Source organism: Rhinolophus hipposideros (assembly GCF_964194185.1).
Source record: "Rhinolophus hipposideros genome assembly, chromosome: 17".
In the NCBI taxonomy this organism is placed as follows: domain Eukaryota; kingdom Metazoa; phylum Chordata; class Mammalia; order Chiroptera; family Rhinolophidae; genus Rhinolophus; species Rhinolophus hipposideros.
The window spans coordinates 9,806,961-9,830,225 of NC_138063.1; the positions used below are offsets into that span (position 1 = coordinate 9,806,961).

At 38.1% G+C, this 23,265-nt stretch overlaps 1 protein-coding gene across 1 annotated transcript in view; it reads right to left on the bottom strand.

Moving 5' to 3' along the window:
* Window positions 1-249: 249 nt before the first annotated feature.
* LOC308509745 (uncharacterized protein) overlaps window positions 250-23,265 on the bottom strand; it is a gene marked incomplete at its 3' end in the record, with an annotated part of 46,251 nt that continues 23,235 nt past the window's right edge. The window contains exons 12-18 of the mRNA XM_081078223.1: window positions 13,572-13,681; window positions 12,836-12,967; window positions 5,098-5,229; window positions 4,568-4,685; window positions 3,030-3,172; window positions 2,676-2,831; window positions 250-654 (exon numbers count right to left, since the gene is read on the bottom strand). Coding sequence (XP_080934349.1) covers window positions 250-654; window positions 2,676-2,831; window positions 3,030-3,172; window positions 4,568-4,685; window positions 5,098-5,229; window positions 12,836-12,967; window positions 13,572-13,681 — 1,196 coding nt within the window. The remainder of the gene's footprint in view (window positions 655-2,675; window positions 2,832-3,029; window positions 3,173-4,567; window positions 4,686-5,097; window positions 5,230-12,835; window positions 12,968-13,571; window positions 13,682-23,265) is intronic.

The following is a 23,265-nucleotide window of genomic DNA, read 5'->3' on the forward strand; positions in this document are numbered from 1 at the left end:
CTTTCAGAAGAAATCCAACAGGTGACTAATAAACCTTGATGTAACTCACTTCATACCTGGCACAAACAAAAGGACATTTCACTTTTCCGGAAAAATATAAACACACACACTCATTACAGTCATTAAATCATCAATTTTGATGGTAAGGCTGGAATGCAAGCAAAAAAAGCAAATTTTTATAAAGAATGGGCTCTTTCCATAGTCATATGAATACTCCACCACTGGCTTTCTGCCAAAGCAATGACTGGCCTACGGAGAAGAAAATCTGCCAAAGAACAGGATGTTGCTGGATTCGTTGTGCCTGATGAAGAACAGGAAAGGATGATTGCAGTGAAAAGTTTCGTAACCTGCCCCTGACATGAGGGCAAAGCCCACGCCGGTGGCAGCTGCAGCCTCGGTGCCTTCCTCGGTGACCGCCACGAAGGACCTGTGCAGGAACTTCTGGGCGTGCATCCCGGAACGTGAGCACATTCCTGAGTAGTCGGCCTTGGACTCACTGAAGGCGTCCGCCAGCCCCAGGGCTGCCAGCGCGGCCTCCAGATCGTAACTATCTTCCACTTCCAAGCGGGGCAAGCGCAAACTCACAGTCCTTTGCTCCATGTGCCCTGGGTTAGTCCACTCCACGAGTTTCTCAGGAGTTATTTTATCTATAATCTATTACGAAGAAAAAAGGGAGGAAAGAACGAATGCCATGATTATCAATAAAAGTTTGAAGCAATGTAACACCCATCTGTATCAGTCAGACACCATTCATTTTAGTAACAAATAAAAGTAGAAATTTCATTTCACTACCCTGTCATGTTTATATAGCAGGCAGTTGTCTAATAGTTCTCTATTTAAATTATCTGTGAGCATGTGAAAACTCAATCGCATTAAATGAGTTTTTAAACATGAGAAATGTCATTTCTTATTCTATCAATCTAATACATATTATTTCATATTTTACTATTCCGCTATAGTCTTTGTATGCATATATGTTATGTATAATTTTGTGTATAATAAAAATTTTATGTTTATATAAATTATATATAAAAAGCATATTATTATAATTAATATGATGTATTGCACAATATCATAGTAGTTATTATACTACACAATATATAAATATATATTACATAGTTGCAATCACAGTAAATGTCCATTTTACGTGTTATAGTGTAAACATTTTACACTACAGCATATCTCTCCTAAATATCTTCACACTGATAGACAATATTTTCATCAAATTGATAAATTTTATCCAACATTCATCCATTCACTCACTTCACAAATATTTAATATGTATCAGACATTATGATAGATGCTGAGAGATGCTGTAAGTACAAAAATAATAATTATGATGAATTTCAAACTCAATATCCTAGTGTATTTAATGCGAAAATTACTGATTTAACTTAGAAAGGCAACTTTTTTTTTCTACTGAATTATTTCCCCATGGTAATTCCCACAACTGGGGTCTTTGAGTCGGAGTAGGAATGCTCTTAAAGCTTTCATACACCTGCCATTTTGCTGTCCCAAAATACTCTCCAATGTATGATACTATTAACACTTTCACAGCAACAGAACAGCATCCACATAATAATAATGATATACCACCTGTCACATATTATTATAATACATAATGCTGTTCAGTGTGTGTTTAGATATAGATGATATGGATATAGATATAGATGATATGGATAGATGAGAGAGAGAGAGAGAGAGAATGGTCTTTAATCATTACAATAAGAAATGGGGATTTGAAACAAAGCCTTTCTGATTTCAAAAGCACAGGATACTAGCCTCATCAATTTTCTTTAATACCCAAGTGAAATCAAGGGGTTCAAGATTCAGGATCCTATGGACTTTGGGTGATTACTGTGTGTCAATTTAGGTTCATCCGTGGTAAAAACAAAAAACAACAACAAAGAAAAAAACCTTTTTTTCTGATAAGTGATGTTGATTATGTGAGAGGTTATGCACGTGTGGGGGCAGACGGTGTACGGGAAACCTCTGTACCTTCCTCTCAATTTTGCTGTAAACCTAAAACTTTTTTTAACAACTGAAGGTGTAAGAAAGAAATTCCGAAGGTCCACGAGCCTCCTAAGTACCCTGTTTCCCCGAAAATAAGACCTAGCCAGACAATCAGCTCTAATCCATCTTTTGGAGCAAAAATTAATATAAGACTGGTATTTATATTATATTATATTATATTATATTATATTATATTATATTATATTATATACCTGGTCTTATAGTATAGTAAAATAAGACTGGGTCTTATATTAATTTTTGCTCCGAAAGACGCATTAGAGCTGATTATTCGGCTAGGTCTTATTTTCGGGGAAACATGGTAGTCACAGAACTTGGTGGATATGTGCATATGTGATTTTTTTCTGGGAAAAAATGTCTATAGATATCAACCATTTTTCAGAATGGTGGGAGATCTTTAGAAATCTCCTATGAGGTTCATTTTAGCTCATTCCCAAATATTTCGTATCAGTTGTTCTCAATCAACCTGATACCGTTTAATCTTCCTCTTTAGATGTCCTGCCCAGAGTGAGAAATTGTTCCCACGTGGCAGTGCTAGACACCAGCTCCCAATCAGAAGTCCTGTTTCCAGGCTCACCCAGAACAAGCTCTGGGACACAAAGCCTCCAGAATGAAAGCAAGAATGGAGAGATGCAAGGTTTTACCTTCTCCAGACCCTCGATATCCTCGGGCAGCAGCACGAACATGCTTAGGTCATTGTTTTTATATGGAATCCCCAGAATTTTGGCCTGCAGGTCCTTCAGGAAAGTGAAGCTAAAGGAATGGTGCTGTGTCATCATCTGCACAGATTTTCTTGTACTCTGCAACAAATTAACAGAGCACCCAGTGTCAAAAGAGGCATAAGATAACCAGGTAAGCTTATTAAAATAATTCGCTCAACCGAAAATCATGCTAAAGATCAGAGCCTATGAATTAGCATTTGCTGTTTGTCCTGTACATTTGCTAAAATATGACTTTAGATTTTACACTCCTTACATCACATACATAAAGGACCATACCTTATTCAGCCAAAATTCCTCTTCCTTGGTATTTTCTTTCTTAAACTCGCTGTCCCATTGCCCTTTAAAATACATGGTGTTCACCAGCACCAGCTTGGTGGAGCTGCTTAGAGACACATCTGGAAACAGGTCCTTGATTGTTTCTGCAAACAAGCAACAAATTGGCCCATCTTCAAAATTGTAAGTGATATGCATGGCAGATATGATGCAGGTAGACCTGACCGACCTTTAAAACCTCAGCCAGGTCAGCACCTGCAGGCCTGCCTGGCCCACAAAGCATTCACTGACAGAATCCATAGGGATGCTTTCACTTTGCCCACCACCTATTGGCTACATTGAGGTGATGGTTAAAGAACACAGGCTCTGGGAGCAGATTGCCTCTGTTAGCATCCAGTTTTGCCTCTTATCAGCTGAGGAATAACTTGGGCAAGTTATTCAAACTCTCCGTGTTTCAGTTTCCACATCTGTAAAACAGGAATAAGACCTGCCTCATAGGGTTGTTGAAAGGAGTACATGATTTAATACGTGTGAGGCACTTAGAACAGTGACTGGCTCACAACAAGCACTCAGTAAATGTTAGCTGTTATTATTTTTACCCATTCGATATAGTTATCACCTGAGATTTAGAGAATTCCTATTTTGTTGGAAAAGGAGGTGATGTTTTTGTCTCTGGGTTCAACCCATCTCACAGTAAATCCTGAAGAATACTGATTTAACTAACTCTCCGATAGACCCTCTTTTTTCCTGCTTTTTTTTCTTTTCATTTCATTTGGGCTAACTATGATGAAAAGAAAATGTATTCTGAAATAACAGCTGTCTCCCTGATAACTGAAATAAAATATGTAATGTGAAACTCTAACACTAAAGTCTCAGCTATCACCCTCCCTCAAGCATATTTGCATATTTTCATCGCTCTCTGGTGTTCCTCGTGTGTTTGGCTCATACTGGGGAATGAGGAGGGGAGGATGAAGTGAGGGCTCTGCCAAGTTCTCTGCTGTGGATGGGGCTGAACGGTGTTATCATCCCCACATGATTCTCAGATGGAGATGAGGCCCAGGCAGCTCCAACTGTAAGTAGCAAAGGCAGGTCTGGATTGCAGAGCTGAGTGTTTCTTACTTGATAAAGAGAAAGGGGAACCCTCTATGACATTTTCGCTTAGGAACCCAGACTCAGAAAGAAAGATTCTGATACAAAGGAAAGCATGTGAACCCAAGAGAGACAGGAGCTCAGTTTCAGGAGCCCCAAAGTTGCTGTGATTCGCAGTGATGTGTAAATAACTCTACTGTTTCCATGACTCTGGCTTCCTGTGGTCCCCTCCCTGGCTCTCCGTGGCTCTCCCCACATTTGGTGAGATCAGCCCACCATTGGCTTCTCCCACACCTCATGCACATCCCTGCCTTTCCAAGCCTGAAACACCCATCTCGAGTCCCCTCCCAAAGCGAGCCCACCCGGGCACCCCCTACAGTGACAAGCACAGGGTTCACTCACAGCGGGTACTCAAGAAGCGATTTTAGGATGAAGGACCATCCATACTCTACCATGTGTTTGGCTTTCAACCCAGGAATTAATCTTCTTTCGACTTTCATCTGCTGCGTTTACAAAATCAACAGGTTCCAGAGAAGCATGGTAATATTTTTCAACATAATCTAAGTATTTCTTTAGGAGAAACAGGGAAGGAATAGAAAGAGGTTGAAAATTCAATTTATCCATTCCCAGCATCTCTAAATGAGTTCTGCTGTGCGTCAAGATGACTCGTTTTGTGAGCAGGGATTCTGGGGATCTGGGCAAATCACTTTGAGTACTTCCATGTACATTTTTATACAGGAGCAATAAGGTTAAGGCAAAAAAAAAATCAGATTTAAACTGCCAAGATTAGAAAGAAGTGCTCAAAGGGCCTGGATGTCTGAAAACCAAGCAGAGCAGGCGGGAAGGGGGAGAACACCGAGTGATTTGGGCCAAGCCAGGCAGTCATCCTAAGCAGCATGACTCCAGGTTCTACAGTCCTAACAGGACCATTTGGCCGTGCATGAATCCCACTCACAGAGGCGATGGACACACAAAAACTTACTTGAAGGAAAAGGTATGTCTTTTCTCCAAATAGCCTGTTGGCTATTTTCAGTTCATAATTATTAGTGGGTTTCCTTATTTCACTCAAAAACGTTTGGAATTGGTGGTGTATCTCTTCTGCCTTCTCTTCAATCTTAAAAACCAAAACAAAAACTCAGTGAGTTATCTCGGCAAAAGTAAGCCTAACCACATCCCCCAAGAAGATGTGGTTACAGGGTCTTTCCCTCAGTTCCACGACCTTGAGGATGGCCCATGAGTTTGGTGTGGCCCCTGACGGTCAGGCGGCTTTTACACAAATCATATGATAACGTAAGTCATAACCAATCTCAGTTACACAAACAAGCCTGTTCCTCAGCCCGACACCACACATCTGACTTTTCTGACTCGGGTTGCTTTTTTAATCTCAAATATCGCCCACTAAGTTCTTCATATGCCTACCTTTAACTTCCCACAAGACTAAGCACCTGAAGAAAGCAGGGGATTCCTCAGATGGCTCTTATCCACCCTCTGCAGTTTGACAATTTGTGTTCCAGAGAGTGGATCATAAAATTGACTAATGATTGGATAAGTAGCCATTTGTCAGAACTATACATGGAGCTGAAGTGAGATTTAGCCTTGTCTCTAGGTGGGGAAAAAAACAAAACAAAACTTTTCTAGACATTTTTTGTAGAATCCATCAGTTTTCTGACTGAGGGCTGAGGAGTGAGCAGAGCCAGCTGACCCAGAACACTTCCCTGAAACAGAGAGGAACGTGGTCCTACTGCCTGTTGAGTGATATCTGGCTACTTCCATTCACAAGGGAATGCAAGGGACATGCAAGGGACAGGCATGTTCATTTTGAGCTGAAAAGCTTATTCCTGATCGCACTGAGAAAAGAAAAGCCTTCTTCCTCTGGAATGTAGAGCCCATAGGATTTTTGTTTCATCTTTTTATTTTACTACTGGTTATTCAATGCCCAGAGTAGTGGCACATTACAGACACCCCATTAATATTTGTAAATAATTATTAAACATTTGGAGACATTGAAGTTGAAAATGTAAAAGTGTGCTGCTCTAACAAAATATCTGAGGCTGAATTTGACCTTTGGCTTTCTCCTTGCTATTAGGAGCTTTTTAATGGCTAGTGATCATTCTATGGATAGTCAGGCTGACTGATATGTGATGTGGGCAGGTTAAGGTATTGAAGCTTTAGGGCATAATGGATTGATATAAAGAGAAAAATGTAGTAGGAGTATTTCTCCAGTGGGCCAGTTGTGAGTAAGTTGACCTGAAAATGGGGAAAGGGAAAAGAAGGCTATTAAACAGGCTTGGTGTTTGAATGCATATTACTTCTGAAACCTGGGAAACTCCATACTAAGAAATTAACTTAAAGTGACCCTGGATTGATAACATCCCCAGATCTTATTTCAGAAAAACATTATCTGTATTAGAAAGGTAACTACGACCCAGATTTCACTGGACTCCCATAAATTACCAACAAAATATTAGCTCATATTCCAAAATTACAAATCATGAAAAAAATAAGTCATATATCAAGAATCAGAAGAAAAATAGCAAACAGTCATGTTAGACCCTCAAGAACTTTAAATGTTGACATTATCAGATATCACATTTAAAAAGTAGTACATTGAAAATGTTTAACCAGAAAAGATAGTTAAAAAACAAGAGACTGTCATCAATTTCCAGGCTGGTTTTATAAAACCAGCCAATTTTTATAAAATTGGTTATAAAACCAACCTGGAAATCAACCAGAATTTCCATATATTCAATAAGCAATGAAATTTAAAATCTCAATAGATGGGTTAAACAGCCAATCCGGTACTGCTAAATTAGTAAACTAGACAGAGCTGAATAATTTTCATAGAATGCAGCATAAAGTAAAAAAAATGATAAAAAATATGTATGACAGATGGAAATAGAATAAGAATTCTAGCATCCTTCCAAAAGGCAAGAAGAGAATGGAGAACACACATTATTCAAAATATTAAGTGGCTAAGAATTTTCCAGAGTTGATTAAAAAGTATGAATTTTCATATTGAGAAAGCACAGTAAACTTGTCTTGGTAAATGAAAGAAATCCACATCTGGACAGATTGTAGTAAAAATTCAGGATCAACAAAAACAAACACCAAAACTTAAAAGCAGCCAGGGAGAGATCACTTACTAAATGATGCCAAATAAACCAACTTCTTAACAGAGACACTGGGCACAGAGAGTAGAATGGTACCTTCAAACTGTTGAGAGAAAATATCAACCTAGAATTCAACATGCAGTTAACCATTCATTCAAGAACAGACGAAGGTAGATATAACCGGACAGCATCTACCATGTGTAAATTTTTCTTAAAAACTTCCCAGGAGTGATGTCAGCAAGATGGCAGAATAAGAAGCTCCATATCCATCTTTCACCACTAGAGACACTGATTTAACAACAATACAAGAACCAAATAGCTTTGTAAGAAATTCAGAAATTACTTAAGAGGTTCTTGGACCTCAGTGATTATGAAACCAACTGCATTGAAACCTGGTAGCAAAATTCATGACACTCACTCAGCAGAGTTCCTCCCTGCCCATCACACACACACACACACACACACACACACACACACACACACACACACACGGTGTGATTGGGAGAAAACTCCCAACTTCTCCCTGGGAAGAAGAGAAAGAGAAGAGTGGAATGTACATCTAACATTCTGACTTTTCCGGAAGCTGCATGAGTGTCTGGTTTCTGTCTTGCCTGAATATAAATGCTGATAGGAACAGGGCACCAGGTTGGCCACTGAGAACAAAGGGAACCAACATGTACCAGAGACAGATACCAGGGAGAGCTCCTGAGTAGAAATCAGTAAACCTCTTCATCTAGGAGATTACCCACACATGCTCAGAGAGAAAGCATCCCCCCAAAAAGGCTTAAGAAGTCTCCAGAATCTCTAGTCAGCCTGATTTTAAAAAGCTGTGCCTGTATTAAACCAAACCACAAAGACTGCGAGAGGTGGCTGACTTTCCAAATGCCAAAGTCCCAACAGAAGATAACAAGCATACAAAGAACAGGGAAACATGACCCAACCAAAGCAACAAATAAAACAACCTAACTTTACATCCCAAGGGACTAGTAAAAGAACAACCTAAACCAAAAGTTAGAAGGAAGAAAATAATACAGATTAGAGCAGAAATAAAAAAAAATAGAGAGTAGAAAAACAATAGAATAAAGTTAACAAAAGCAAGAGTTGGTCTTTTTTAAGAAAGTCAACAAAAGTGAGAAACCCTTAACTAGAGTAACTAAGAAAACATATAGAAGACTCCAAAAACTAAAACCTAAAAGAAATGGATAAATTTCTAGAAACATACAACCTACCAAGACTGAATGATGAATAAAAAATCTGAACAGATATAACTAATAAGAAGATTCAATCAGTAATCAAAAACTTCTAACAAAGAAAAGCCCAGAATCAGTTAGGTTCACTGGAGAATTCTACCAAACATTTAAAGAAGAATTAATATCACTCCTGCTCAAAGTCTCCTAAAGGCTTAAAGAGGAGGGAACCTTTTCAAACTCATTCTATGTGGCCAACATTATCCAGATACAGAAACCAGACAAAGACATTAGAAAAGAAAATATGAACAAATATTCCTGATGAATATTTACTCAAAAACCCTCAACAAAATACTAGCAAACCAAATTCAACAGTATATTAAAAGAATTATACATCATAACCAAATAGGATTTGTATCTGGAATGTGAGGATGGTTCAACATATAAAATTCAATCAATGTAATACAACACATTAACAGTGAGGAAAAAAAACCACATGATTATCTCAATTGATGTAGAAAAAGCATTTGACAAAATTCAATAACTTTTCATGATAAAAAAAACACCCAACAAACTAGGAATAGAGGGAACAAGCCGGAGCATAATAAAGGCCCTATAGTAAAAGCCCATAGCTAACATCACACCCAATGGTGAAATGAAAGCGTTTCCTCTAAAATCAAGCAAAGATGTCCACTCTCGCCAGTGTATTCTATATATTCAACATAGTACTGGAAGTCATAGCCAGAGCACGTAGAAAAGAAAATGAAACAAGAGGAATGAAAATGAGAAAGAAGTAAAATTATGCCTGTTCACAGATGACGTGATCTCAAATGTAGAAAACCTTAAAGGTTACACACACACACACACACACAAAAAGAAATTTAATGTTACAACTAATAAATTAGCTCAGAAAAGTTGCAGAATGCAAAACCTATATACAAAAATCAGTTGCATGTCTATACACTAAAAATGACCAATCCAAAAAGTAACTGAGAAAATAATCCTATTTACTATAGTGTCAAAAAGGATAAAATAATTTGCTGTAAACTTAACTAAAGAGGTGAAAGACTTGTACACTGAAAACTACAAAAAAAAAAGGCTAAAAAAAATCAAAGAAGATACAAATAAATGGAAAGACATCCCATGCTCATGGATTGGAAAATATATCAATGTTAAAATATTTATACTACCAAAAATGATGAATAGATTCAATGCAATCCCTATCAAAGTCCCAATGGCATTTTTTGCAAAAATAGAAAAAAAATCTAAAATTCATATAGACCCTGAATAACCAAAGCAATCTGGAAAAAGAAGAACAAAGTTGGAGGCATCATACTTCCTGATTTCAAAACCATACTACAGTAAGCAAAATGTTGTGGTACTGGCATAAGATATGTGAACCAATGGAAACAATAGAGAGCCCAGAAATAAATCTTTGGTCAAATAATGTTTCCGCTGGGAAAACTGAATATGCACAGGCAAAAAAATAAAGTTGGACACTTACCTTATACTTACTTATATACAAAAAAATAATTCAACATAGGTAAAAGACCTAAACATTAGATGTAAAACTATAAAACTACTAAAAGAAGACAAACATAAGAGAAAATTTTAGGACATTGGATTTGGTAATGATTTCTTGAGTATGACGTGAAAAGCATAAGAAACAAAAGCAAAAATAGACAGATGGGACTACATCAACCTAAAAACTGTGGGGAGCCATGATTTCTTGTTTCTCAGAAACCTTGTGAGCTGGCTAATATATAGTTAACTTGTCTCAGCTTCTAAGGTAAAAAACCTTGAGAATGTTTACAAGTTGCTAAGGAATGAGATGGAACTGGCCAGTTTCCCAGACACAGATAACTGGTGGCTATCATGACATTTTAGTAGTCTCTTTTCTATAATAATTATGACTAGGAAACTTTGTGATGATTCTGTAGTTTCTGTGTAAAAGTTAAAAATTTATTTTGCTTGAGGTAATGCACCCATGTTATTGTTAAACTGCACGTACCCATAGGGTATATATATTGGTGAAGGTGATTAAATCATTGCTCCAGCATCACTGGAGACCTCCAGCATCACTGGAGACCTGCAGCATCATCATATGTGTGTGTGTCTCTTTTTTCATTCCCGCTCCCCCTTCCAGGGACTGTTCGTCTAGTCGGCAGGCTCCGACAAAAAACCTTCTGTTCATCAAAAGATAAAGACAACCGAGTGAAAAATACTTGCAAATCATATATATGATAAGGGGTAAATATCCAGAATATATAAGGAACTCTGCAACTCAACCACAGCAACAAAATAACCCAATGAAAAAATGGGCAAAGGCCTTGAAAATAGATAATTTTCCAAAGAAGATAAACAAATGGCCAACAGCATTTGAAAAGATGCTCAACATCGCTAATCATAAGAAGAATGCAAATGTCAAAACTACAATGAGATATCACCTCACAACTCATTTGGATGGCCACTATCAAAAGAAGAGGAAATAACAAGTGTTAGGAAGAAAAGTTAGAACTCTTGTGCATTGTTGGTAGGAATGTAAAATGGTGCAGCTGTTATAAAAGCATTCTGGAAGTTTCTCAAAATTTTAAAAATAGAATTACTATGTGATCCAGCAATCACTCTTCTGAGCACATCTCCAAAAATTCAAAACAAAATCTCAAAGAAATATTTGCACATCTATGTTCATTGCAGTATTATTCACAACAATCAAGAGGTGGAAGCAACCCAAGTGGCCATCAACAGATGAATGGGTAAAGAAAATGTGGTACATACCTACAATGGAATGTTACACAGCCTTTAAAAAGAAGGAAATCCTATTATGTATGTCAACAAAATAAGCCAATCACTAAAGAACAGATACTGTATGTTTCCACTCATATGAAGTTATCTAAAGTAGTCACAATCATAGATACAGAAATTATCAATCAATCAGTCAATCAATCAATCACCAGGCTCAGGAAGTTTTACATCCCAATTCTGCCCAGAATATTAGGCGTGTTTCCGAATTTATACCAATTCTCCAGGGAATTAAAAAAGAGGAAACATTCCCCAATTCATGAGTCTAGTAATTTGATACCAAAACTAGAAAAGGACAGGACAAGAAAAAATATTTCAGATTGATCGTGTTTATAACATTAAATTTTTTTAAAGTTCCTAACAAAATATTACCAAACCCAATTTAATAATGTATAATATTTTTTAAATCATGACCAAGTTGATTATCCCACAAATGCAAAAGTGGCTTAACATTACAAATTCAATTAATGTAATTCACTCCGTCAACAGATAAAAAGATCATATATTCACCAACAGATACAGAAAAAATATACATATGTACGTATGTTGGTATGTATATATGTATGAATATGGATGCCTGGGGATTATAAACCCAGAGTGATTTCAGGTCCTACTGTCTCTGTGAAATGGGTCTGTAGACACTGTTGCAAGCAATAGATGTTGGCATCATCCTTTCAGCAAACATCTGGTAATATTCAACAAAGTTGGACATGAACACACCTTACCTCCCAGATCTTTCCTATACACCAGCGTTGTCTCATACAAACAAAATGCGAGCCACGAATGTGAGCCACACATACAATCTGAAATTTTCTAGTCACTACATTCTTTTTTTTTTCTAATGCACACAAAGATTCTGTGTGGACCACCGTGCTTGGGAGGGAAGTGCTCTCAGACAACTGTGCTGCTTGAGTGAGTGAACAGTGGAGCAACAATCTGACCCAATTCTGTTGTCCAAAACCTGGAAGGAAACCTGACTGTGTGCACACGCACTTGAGGAAGACATTCAACTTGGCCATGTGGGATTGTGAAATGAACAGCCCATACTGCTGGGTGACTGGAGCCCCCATTTCATGGGGGCCTAGGCTACGACCACCAAATGCCCGACCTAGACTTAATCCCGCTCCCATGTTTGTGCACTCTGTCCTGTGGGTGAGAAAGGCTACAACCCTAGAGCTGGAAGAGACCCCAGAAAGTCATGGGTCCTGTGCCAATTTTTTCTTTTACGTAAAACCTTAGCAGGTGGGGGCAAGAGCTTAAAATAAAAATAGAATGTAGTAATAACATCATCTACCATGACCACCACAGGGTGAGCCACCAGTGTGTTCCTGACGCCCTACTGCACACTGTGCAGAGGTCCAAAGAAGATGAACAACTTGCCCAAAGTAGCACAGCTGCTAAGTGACCAAGCCAGGATTTGAACCCAAATCTGTTTAACTCCAAATCCTGCTATAGAGACTTTTCAGTCTGTTAGTCTTCACCAGTATCTATCCTAGTGGTTAGTGTCCATTAAACTTAAGGTCTCTTCTGGACACTAAGGGATTATTATTATTGCATGACTGTAGCAACAATATTTTGCTGCTGTGATACTCATTGCTTAAAAATGAGTATGAAGTATTACCTCTTCTTCGCATTTCCCTGGTGAGTCCACATCTACGGAGCAACCACGCTGCTGTTTGTAAGACAAGTCTCTCACCTTGTCTCCCTCAGCTGTGATTCTTGGACTTTTTCTCTCTTTCTCAGAGAAAAGCACCTAAAAGGGACAGAAAATATCATGGTGGTGGTCAAATCAGAGCAGAGGAAAACCTCACACAGAATCAGTCAGGGGAAAGTGGATGTTTGTTAAAGACACAGGTTACCTGTGTGGCACACAGGTAACATTTTTCTCTTGCAAAATCATGAAAAGGTCTGGAGAAGCCCACATTGCTTTATCTGTGCATGTACTCTTCTTTGATGTGTCATTTTTACCCTAGTGGGGATTATGCAACTTCTCCCTGTAGGTTTTGTTCTTCCCACTCTGTCTTTAATTATGAGGTTAATGGCTTTGGACAAGGCCACTGACCCAGGCCTCACCCAAAGGAATACCAAGCACCAGGGAGGAGACGGCATGGCGGAATGTGGAGAGGGAAGGGGACGTCCCTGGTAGACCTGAGACTTCTCTGTGTCTTCACACGCTCTCTCTGTTTCCTGCCCCACAGTTCAAGAGGAGCGTATGTTTGAGGTAATGCGAGAAGGCTGCCCCCAGAGACAAGACCGTGCCTGGCAAGCAAAGGAAGACCACCTACCTCCTGTAACTGGGCAGCTGTGGCTCCTCGGGCCCCCAGGAAGAGCATGCCAATGGCGGTTGTGATGCTCACAGGGGAGAAAAAGATATTGCCCTCCTTAGTTTTATTCAGCTCTTGGAAAAGGTCAAACCCAAAATGAGCGGTTGCTGTGCCAAGTGAATTCATGATGAGTCTAGCGAGATCTAGAACAACAACAACAACAATCAAACGTGTATGAGCACTTCACTTACTTGAATTGTTTTCGGCCACAGGGACCCTTCCAGCTTCTCTTCCTCTTCCTGCATTGCTCCAGAACAGAGGGATTTTCACCCTCTCAGTGAAAGGTCACCGCTGCCTCCTGCTCACCCCTGCACTTGGCCTTCTCTGGACAGGAGGCACGGATCCATTTGGTATCACCAAGTGATTGTCTGTTCTTGTTTCCTCAGGGAGCAAGGTTAGTGCCTTATGTGTTTTTATTCTCTCTTGTTCTCTGTCAGAACCTGCCTGCATCTGCCCACGACTGCCTCCTCCCTGTGGGAAGCTCCCCCAGATAGGCCCAGTCTTTGCTCTTCCCATGTCCAGCCTGTCCAGCTGCTGGACCCCAGACCAGGAGAGGGGGAGGCGTAGGAAACCCCACTGGCCTCAGGTCCAAGCAGTGTTCAGCCTTAACAATTATAAAGCCAAGATTGTCTGCTTTTCTGGTACTTTTTATTTCTCAATCAATTCAAAATCCAGGGCAGAGAGTGGGTGGATAAACGGAGTGTCTTCATCCCTAACTGCCTAAAAACTTGACTTTAGGCTGAATTTTTCCTAAACGGCAATGACAAATCTCTAACCACGGATTATTAAGTGGGAGTGAAAGGGTTTTCTTTCTTATTATTTTCTATATTGTTTCAAGCTTGTACAGTGAATTCATATCTGTTTTGTTATCTCATGAAAATAAAATTTTAAGAAAACAATTAATATTTGCCAAAAATACATAAATAAAACACATATTTATGTTCTTCATCACCAGCTATGTTGTAACTAGTTAATCAAGGTTTAAGGAAAATCCTAAAATAGAATGAGATTAATGCACAATAAAATGTTTTGAAAACCTACCCTCTATGGAGGGAGGGGGTCTTGGCTATCAAGGACCCACCCCTGCTAAGGCATCCCACCTCTGCTGTTAAAATTTCCATTTCACCCCCGAGTTCCCTTGCAGTAATTCCTTTTGGGTTAACTTAGAAATAAAATGAATTAACTCACTGTTGAATAAGATGAAGGAGGTATAGTATCATGGCTACGTAGGTACCAAATTAAAGAAAACCACCCCACGGGAAGTAATGCACAATAAAAGTATTTCTTTCACATCAACAAATATTCTCAAAACACAAGAAGTCTTAAGTTGGAGCTGAAGCAAGAACTTACCTGGCTGTTGAAGAGACAAAGTTGGCTGAGCAAGGAACTAGGGAGCATGTGTAAAATGAGTAATTGAGATCTTTAATTTATATCTCAGTCTCTGCCTCTCCCTCCTAGTCATTATCATTTGTATTTCCAGTGAAACAACCTTTGGTTTCTCAATGGTGATTTCCGTAATAAAATTAGCATGCAAGGTTTATGACAAAACCAAGGATTGAATTTCCTGTGTCTTTCATGCATGGCCATGAAGTTATACACTTGAGGGTGTCAGCAATTGGGTTGTGAACTACAGCTCAAATAGTATACACAGTAGACATAGAGGAAGAGAGCTGCAATTCTAAATTCTCCAAAACCCCTTAGAAATGTTTGGGGGTCCAAGCATAAAGAGAACTAATTAACCAGACAACAAAATAAGACTAAAAGCAGAAGCTCAACCCAGGATTAAAAGACAGCATTAGAATGGCAAAAAAAAAAAAAAAAAAAAAAAGTGAATTACGACCCAAGTGGGGGAGGAGGGTAGGTGGAGGAAGGGAGGACCGTGAGAGAGCCTGCAACCCTAATGATGTTAGAAATAGAATCTTCTGGAAAGAATTGTTTAGAGCACTGCTTCTCCACCTTACAGGCACATTAAAATCTCCTGGGGAACTTGAAAAAAAAAAAAAAAAGTCTATGCCCAAGCCCCACCACAGGGCAACTGAATCAGCATCTCTAGGGTGGGACTCAGGCATCAAAATTTTTATCACCCCAGGTGCCTTAAGTGCATCCAAGGTTGGGAACCACTGGTTCATTGTCTGATGAAGAAGCCCTAAATTAATGCATACTCACTTACCACAGACGTACAGAGCTTTGTCCTGACAAGCCCAGTCTCTGTAAGTTATCAAACAAAGTTTCAAAGTTATCAACAAAATCTGTTGCATAATTTTGGGGATGTCAAATGCAAAGAAGAAAATGAAAGAAAACTATCTTTCTAGAAAAGCAGTGAGAAAATGTAGTGAGAAAGTTAAGGCAGGCGGCTAAACACATACATACACATATACACCTCTCTTGTTCTCAAGTATTCTGTTCATAATTATGAAATCTCTCGTTTTAATTCATTCAATAAACATTTATTGAGAGTCTGCTATGTACCAGACTTTGGGCTCAGCGTCAGTAATTTATAAACATGTAGCAAGCTTATTGATTTCAGGAAAACAACACTATAAAAAAAAGAAACCCTCAATAGGAAATTACACCTCCAAATTCCAGTTTTTCCTGCCAACCCTGGGGCACCCCTACTGGCTCTACTAGTTCATTAAAAGAAACAGCGCCTGGATCAGCATTTTCAGCTACAGTCTTCAGTAAACTATGTGTGGATCCCTCACTGTTGCCAAGCAACACATCCTAGAGGGACATCTCTGCTCTTCCTTCTCCCCTGCATGAATGTCTGCCGAAGGAAGAGGCTCAGTAATGCAGCTTCTAAGGGCTGGGTAATGTCTGTACCAACTTCAAAACTCACAATTTGCTTTTTTTTTTCTTTTTTTTTCATACGTTTGATTACAGCTCTTTAGGCAAACTCAAAGCAGTATTTAACTAACTTCACTTTCTAATTGTCACTGAGAAATATGCAAACTGAAGAAGGTTTAGAAAGAATTAGCACTTAGTTATGGAGTGAACCCTGGATGTCAATGAAATGAAAATGTTAGTTTTTAAAAATGGTATGAAACCCTTGAGTTGGCAATAAGTCTGTTTTAATAGCCCTATCAGTTTATATCCTCTAATTGCTTCCTCTATGCCCCTACCCTCCCTGTCCCATTACTCAGCTATTTCCATACACCCTCTGCTTCTTCCTAAAGCGTTTTCTCAACCACCCAGCCTTCACAGGGAAGCTTGGATTTCCCGTGACACCACCGCATCCCACAATGTCTTCACTGGGGACAGCCACTCAAATTTTGAGGCCAGGAAGCAAGATCCCCATTCATAGTCTCTCTCCTACTCTTGCTTCTTCCAAGTCTTTCTCCCTTCAATCACCTTCATTGTCCCCTTTTGATATTCACAACGTCTCGCTATGCCACCCTACCAATGCCAGCCCTCCCGTGCCCGCACTCTGCACCCGGTCTTCCTGTCTGCCCCAACCACCACCACCCCTCTGTGTCTGGGGTGCAGGCTGATGGCATCTCTCTCTTCCCTTCCCTCTCTAGAAGCCCACGCACGTGATCATGCTTTGGATGTTGCCATCACCAGGAAATGTTCCTGCTGTAAATTACTGGACACCACAATGTCTCCATCTGGTTACGGATTTTCAATCTTGTTCTTTCCAAACCTAATTTTTCATGTCATCACGACCTCCCTTTGCCAGCCCGTGCTCCTATCACCCAGTGGCTGTTGGGGCTGATAATCACAGCTGTCCTTCTCTCAGTCAAATGACTCTCAGCTGCATGGGACCCACCTACCTGGGAAGCTACTACAACACCCCACCCCCTGCCAGGGCACACCTCAGTGGTGACTCCTGGCATAGGGTATATGAGGACAGGACGGCCCCCTAGCATCAAAATAGGACTAATTTTGTAAGTGCAACCAGTCATCCTGAGCTTCCAGAACAGGATGAGACTGAGGCCACGTGATGAATTAGCATGTTTCTCTTACCCTATTCTGCTTCTCTCAAAGGACTCCCCTCTCCTTTGCTCCCCTAAACCCCCCAATTCCCTGAACAAAAATCCCTGTCTTTGTTTCTGCTTCAAGGATAGCTGACCTAAGACTAATGTGTTTTAATATCCAGCATAAACCCTCTCTCTATTTTTGTTTCCCAAAAATTCCTTGGTAATTCTTCCATATTTTCTCCTTTAGATAAATTTTTGCATCAGTTTATCAAGGCCTATGAAAGGTCTTCTGGGAATTTCCATCGGGACTCTTTAGAACTGATACATGAATGTGGGGGAAATTGTCATTTTTTACATATTGAGCAAGGAACATGCTCACCTTACATGTCCTTCACTAGAGTTTACAGATAGAAAGAAATGGAGAGAGACAAAAAGCCAGTTTCCCCTTTGTGATCAAAAACAAAACAAGTATGCCCACTATTACTGCTGCCATTCAAAACTCAACCAGAGATCCTAGCAAATGCAATTAAGGTAGTAGATTAATTAATTCATTAGTTAATTAAAAGTTTCAAGACTCAAAATCAAAAAACGTTATTCACAAAGCAATTGATATATACATTATAAGAATTAAAAAGTGATTTTGCCAAGATTGATGAAATACAAGGTCAATATAAAAAATCAAATATTTTTATATACTAGCAACATACAGTCAGAAAATGGAGGGGAGGCCAGATGGTTAGAGCATGAGCTCTGAACAACAGGGTTCCATCCCCACATGGGCCAGTGGGCTGTGTCCTCCACAACTAGACTGAATTACAACAACTTGACTTAAAGCTGATAGCTCCTAGGAAAAACACACTGTTCCCCAGTAAAGTCCTGGAAACATACACTGTTCCCTTTCCCCAATAAAATCTTCAAAAAAAAAAAAAGAAAGAAAGAAAGAAAGAAAGAAAGAAAGAAAGAAAGAAAGAAAGAAAGAAAGAAAGAAAGAAAGAAAGAAAGAAAGAAAGAAAAAAGAAAATGGAAATTTTTAAATGTATGATTTAGAAGAATATCAAAAAGCATCACATACCTATTGAAAATGAAGGACATGCAAGTGTCTACCTAGAAAAAGATCAAACATAATATAGAGAAATTAAGAAGACCTAAGCAAATATTTATTTGTGGTTTGGAAGACCCAGTATTGTAAAGATATCAATTCTCTGCAAAAATTGAACACTATGATCCCAATCAAAATCCCAGGAGGTTTTGTGGGTTTTTTAATTCAAAAAATTGACCAGCTGATTCCAAATTTATAAAATAGCAGAAGGCAAAGACTAGTCAAAATACTCTTGAAGGAGGGGGCGGGGGAGGTTCTATCAGACAGTAAGACTTGTCAACAAAGAACTAAGGATGGGTTTGGCAAAGGAGAGGCCAGAACAAAAGCCCAGAAGAGTATCACACTTGACTTTTAAAAAGTGTTGCTGCAGAGTAGTAAGGAAAAGAGTGGTGTTGTCAATAAATTGTGCTGAGTCAGCAGGATATCCATACACCTAAAAACAAATCTTGACTGCTGTCTCATACCATATTCAAAATATCAATTCTAAATGAATTGTAGAAATAAATGAAACACAAAAAAGTGTTAACATTAATAATAAAAATTAACAAACTGGCTACATAAAAGTTACAGCTTTCATTAATCAGAAAGCATTATTAAGTTGAGCATATACATATCTTATGACCAGCAATTCCACCTCAGGAATGTGTGTTCATGGGTACCAAGAGACACGTACCACAATAGGACATGTAAATAAAATATGGTATACTCACATAATGAAATACTACACAGCAATGGCAGCGAATGAACTAAAGCGATGGACAAGAAAATGGATGAATTTCACAATGTTGAACAAGAGAAGTCAAATGCAAAAGAACACATACTGTGTGAGTCTATGTATACAAAGTCCAAAAGATGGCAAAACTAAACTATAATGTTGCATGTTGCAATACTGGTTTTATATATTTTATAATAACATTTTATTATATTACCTTTAATATACAAATTATATTAACATTCAAATTATACATAAAAAAATTTTATTTTTTATCTTTTATTACATTTATTGGGGTGACATTGGTTAATAAAATTACATACATTTCAAGTGTACAATTCTATAATACGTTATCTATATATTATCTATATATTGCATTGTGTGTACAGGATACAAAGCAGGGTTTGGGTGATGGTAATGTAATATTTCTTTACCTGGGTGGTAGTTGTATGGATGTTCTGCCAAAGCAGAAATAACACGACTGAAAAAGTGAAAGGAGTGAGAAGGCAGAGTGAGTTCATTGATTATTGCCTAAATGATAGATGGAGTCAAAAGATATTTTTAAATAATAAAAACCTAACTAAGAAAAGAAGTGTAAAGTCAAAGTATGTTATAACATAAAAGCAACATCTAGAACAAAGAAAAAAATACAAACTTCCCCTAAATATCACAGGAAAAATTAAAAAGAGGAAAAAATAGTAAAAAAAAAATACAAAATGATTCTAACATTCATATGGAAAAATAAATAAGAATGAATAGGAAGACGCTGAAACGTTAAAGCAACAAAACTTCTCTAATTAAAACACTGATATTGGCACATAAATAGAGAGACCAATGAAACAGGATTAATAGTCCATAAATAGACCAAGACACACATGGAAATTTAGTACAGTACCTGATAAATGTGGTATCTCAATTTCCTGAGGTACAGATCGCTATTTTAGTAAGTGGTATGGGACAACTGAATAGCCATTGGGAAAAAAGATAAAAATTGGATCCATACTTCACCTCGTATGCCAGAACAAATTCCATTTCAATCACAGATCTAAATTTTTAAAACTGAAATCACACAGGTGGGAAAACACTAGGTAAGTTATTTTATAACCTGAATGTGAGAAAATCCTGATTTAAAATCTAGAAGCAATAAAAGATTGATACATTCAGCTTATAAAAATTCAAAAACAAACTTTAGTGTTTTGGGTTTTGGGCGGCCAAAGGAAAAATAGATACAATAAACAATGTCAAGGAGAAATGACAAACTTGGTTTTTTTTCCTTGAATTATTAGAATCTAGAAAAGATATATTAAAGTTATTCATTATTTTTGTAGATTTCTCAATTTCTTCTTTTATGTATACCTCCTTGTATTTAGCAATTATGCTATTAAGTGATATTATTGTTTTCTTTTTTAAGGCATCTTTTATCAAAATGAAATATTTATCTTTGCCCCATTACTGTTTTGGACTTTGATTCAATTTTTTAAATCTGATATTGTTATTCTCACTTGCCTCCCGTTACTATTGCTCTGGTATCTCGTTTTCTCCATCACTAAATATCCTGTAAATAGCCTGTAAAAAAAAAAAAAAAATGTTGTCTTTTTAATTCAGTCTGTCTTTTAATTGTCCAAGCTAACTCGCCCACATTTCTTGGGACTAGTCACAGTTTAACTCATTTGTCATCCTGTTTTAAGTTTTGTATATGTCATGCTTTCTTGTTTCTATTTTCTCTTTTTTACATTTCTTTGAATTGATCAAGTGTTTTTCAGTCTTTTTTCCCCGAATGTTTTAAATTATGCCTCCTAACTCATTTCTTCATCTGGCTATTCTTCGGTTTAACACAAATATCGGACATTATTTTCTGTTAATCTACTTTTCCTTGTATCCCCTGAAATATATCCAGGAGTTTTATTTCTATCTCTCTAAATCCCTCTTCACTCCTCAACCCCACCATCTCCCCCCACCTCCCATGCTGAGATCATCTGAATCTTAATTTTTAAATTAACTCTAATTTAAGCTTAAATCATGTTTTACTCTTTTTTTTTTTTCTTTCTTTTTTGGCATTACTGCTACTCATATGCCACATTTTCTTCTCCAATTCATCTTTTAAATTTTTTTGGAGTAGAACTTCTAGACATTCTTTTAGGTTAAAATGTGCAGATAGGAAACTTAAGAGTCCTTAGGCATGCATGTTGCTGTCACACTTGGGTAACAGTTTGTATGGGTACATGTTTTAGTTTCTTCATTTTTTTTTCTTTCAGAACTTCAAATATTGCACTGTGCTTTCTTGTAGGACCAAAGAGAACCCTAAACACAATCGGCGTCTCATTTCATTACGTGAATCATATTTCTTTAACTCACAAAGCTTTTAGAACACTTTCTCTTTTCCTTGATCTTCTGTAATGTTGCCACAATGTGGAAGTGTAGGTTCTTAATGGGCCCTCTCAATCTGCATGACTTTTTTTTTCAACTTTACAGTTTTCTTTTCTTATATCTTTGAGTCCTTCTCTTCCGCCCCTCAGAACTCTGTTCCTGAAATTCCCGTTGGTAAATATTGCATCTTCTAAACTACTTTGCATAGCTCTTAACATTTTAAGTACTTTCTCTTTATCTTTTTATTCTGTTTTATCTTCCAGCTGACTTCATCTGTATGCCTTCTGCTACTCAGTCAACCTACTGAACTTTTGTAGTAACTAAGTTTATTTCCAGGAACTCTAAATAAAAGTTTGATCATTCCTGTTCTTATTTTATATTTTTAATGTTTCTTGTTTGACCTATTAACTCAGTTGAGGTTGATTTCTTCCCTTCAAGTGGTTATTCCCTTCAAACTTTTGGTAATCTAGGTTATATGCTTATCTCTGTGTTTGAGAGTCCTTGTCAGACTGTCTATGAATGCTGTTTTGCGGTTACCAAAGCCTGCCTTGGCAATTTAGAAGTGGGAGGGGCTGGATATGCTTCCAGGCAAGGATACTAGTAGCTCGTAAGCATTAAGTGGGAACTTGTCCTGTTTGATAATGGCTGTCACCTGGAGCACTGCGATGCCTCTGTGACTCAAGCAGACATGCTTACTGCTCCAGCCTGGGGACAGAGTCCTCTATCACTCATCACCTGGTACAAGTCAGGGACAGGAAGACACAGCTGCCTGGCGCTCCTACTAAAGTACTACTCAAACCTGCCACCATGCTGGTTGCCGGCCTATTCCTGCTTCCTCAATTTTCCACCTCCAAACTTAAATAACACTGGCACTCTCAACTCTATCTGCCACCCAAAACTTTATCTTAAGTAATATTTGGCCCACCAAGTTCACATGTGCAAAATTAAGAAATGGATAAAAATGACCTCTTGTATTCTTTATTTCTACTTAGAAGGAGCAGTGGTTAAAAATTCACTGTGTAATATCCAGCCAGGCTGCCTGGTTCAAATCTTAGTTCAACCATTTGCTACACAAAGTGACCTTACACAAAGTACCTCATCTCTCTGTGCCTCAGTTTCCTCATCTGTTAAATGTGGATAATAATAATAACCCATCTCTCAGGATGATTGAGAGGATTAAATGTGCTAGCTCATATAAAGGTCTTTGCTCAATACCAATTAATAAATATTAGGTATTATTATTGTTCCAGTTCAGAGATTTTATGGCTGCAATCTTATTCTGGATATTGAAACTCACCCCACGCCTGGACCCTATATTTAAAAAAAAATAAAAATCAATGCTAAAGAATCATAGCTGACAACAATTTTGAGACATCATCAGAATTCAAAATTAAGAATTCTCCTCTTCCTTTGATTGTGAATTGAAATCATATTCTCACTGAAGAAATTTCTTTACTAACTTTTTGGAGTCTCTGACTGCACTGAATTCTACTCAAAGCAATATGAATTTAATTTCAATTCCTATGATGTTTATGGCATGGGGTTAGGTACTGGGGATTAAGCATACTACACTCACATATGCAAAAGTGTATTGGAGAAGGATTTTGTGTTGTATTTTCAACTCGACTTGGC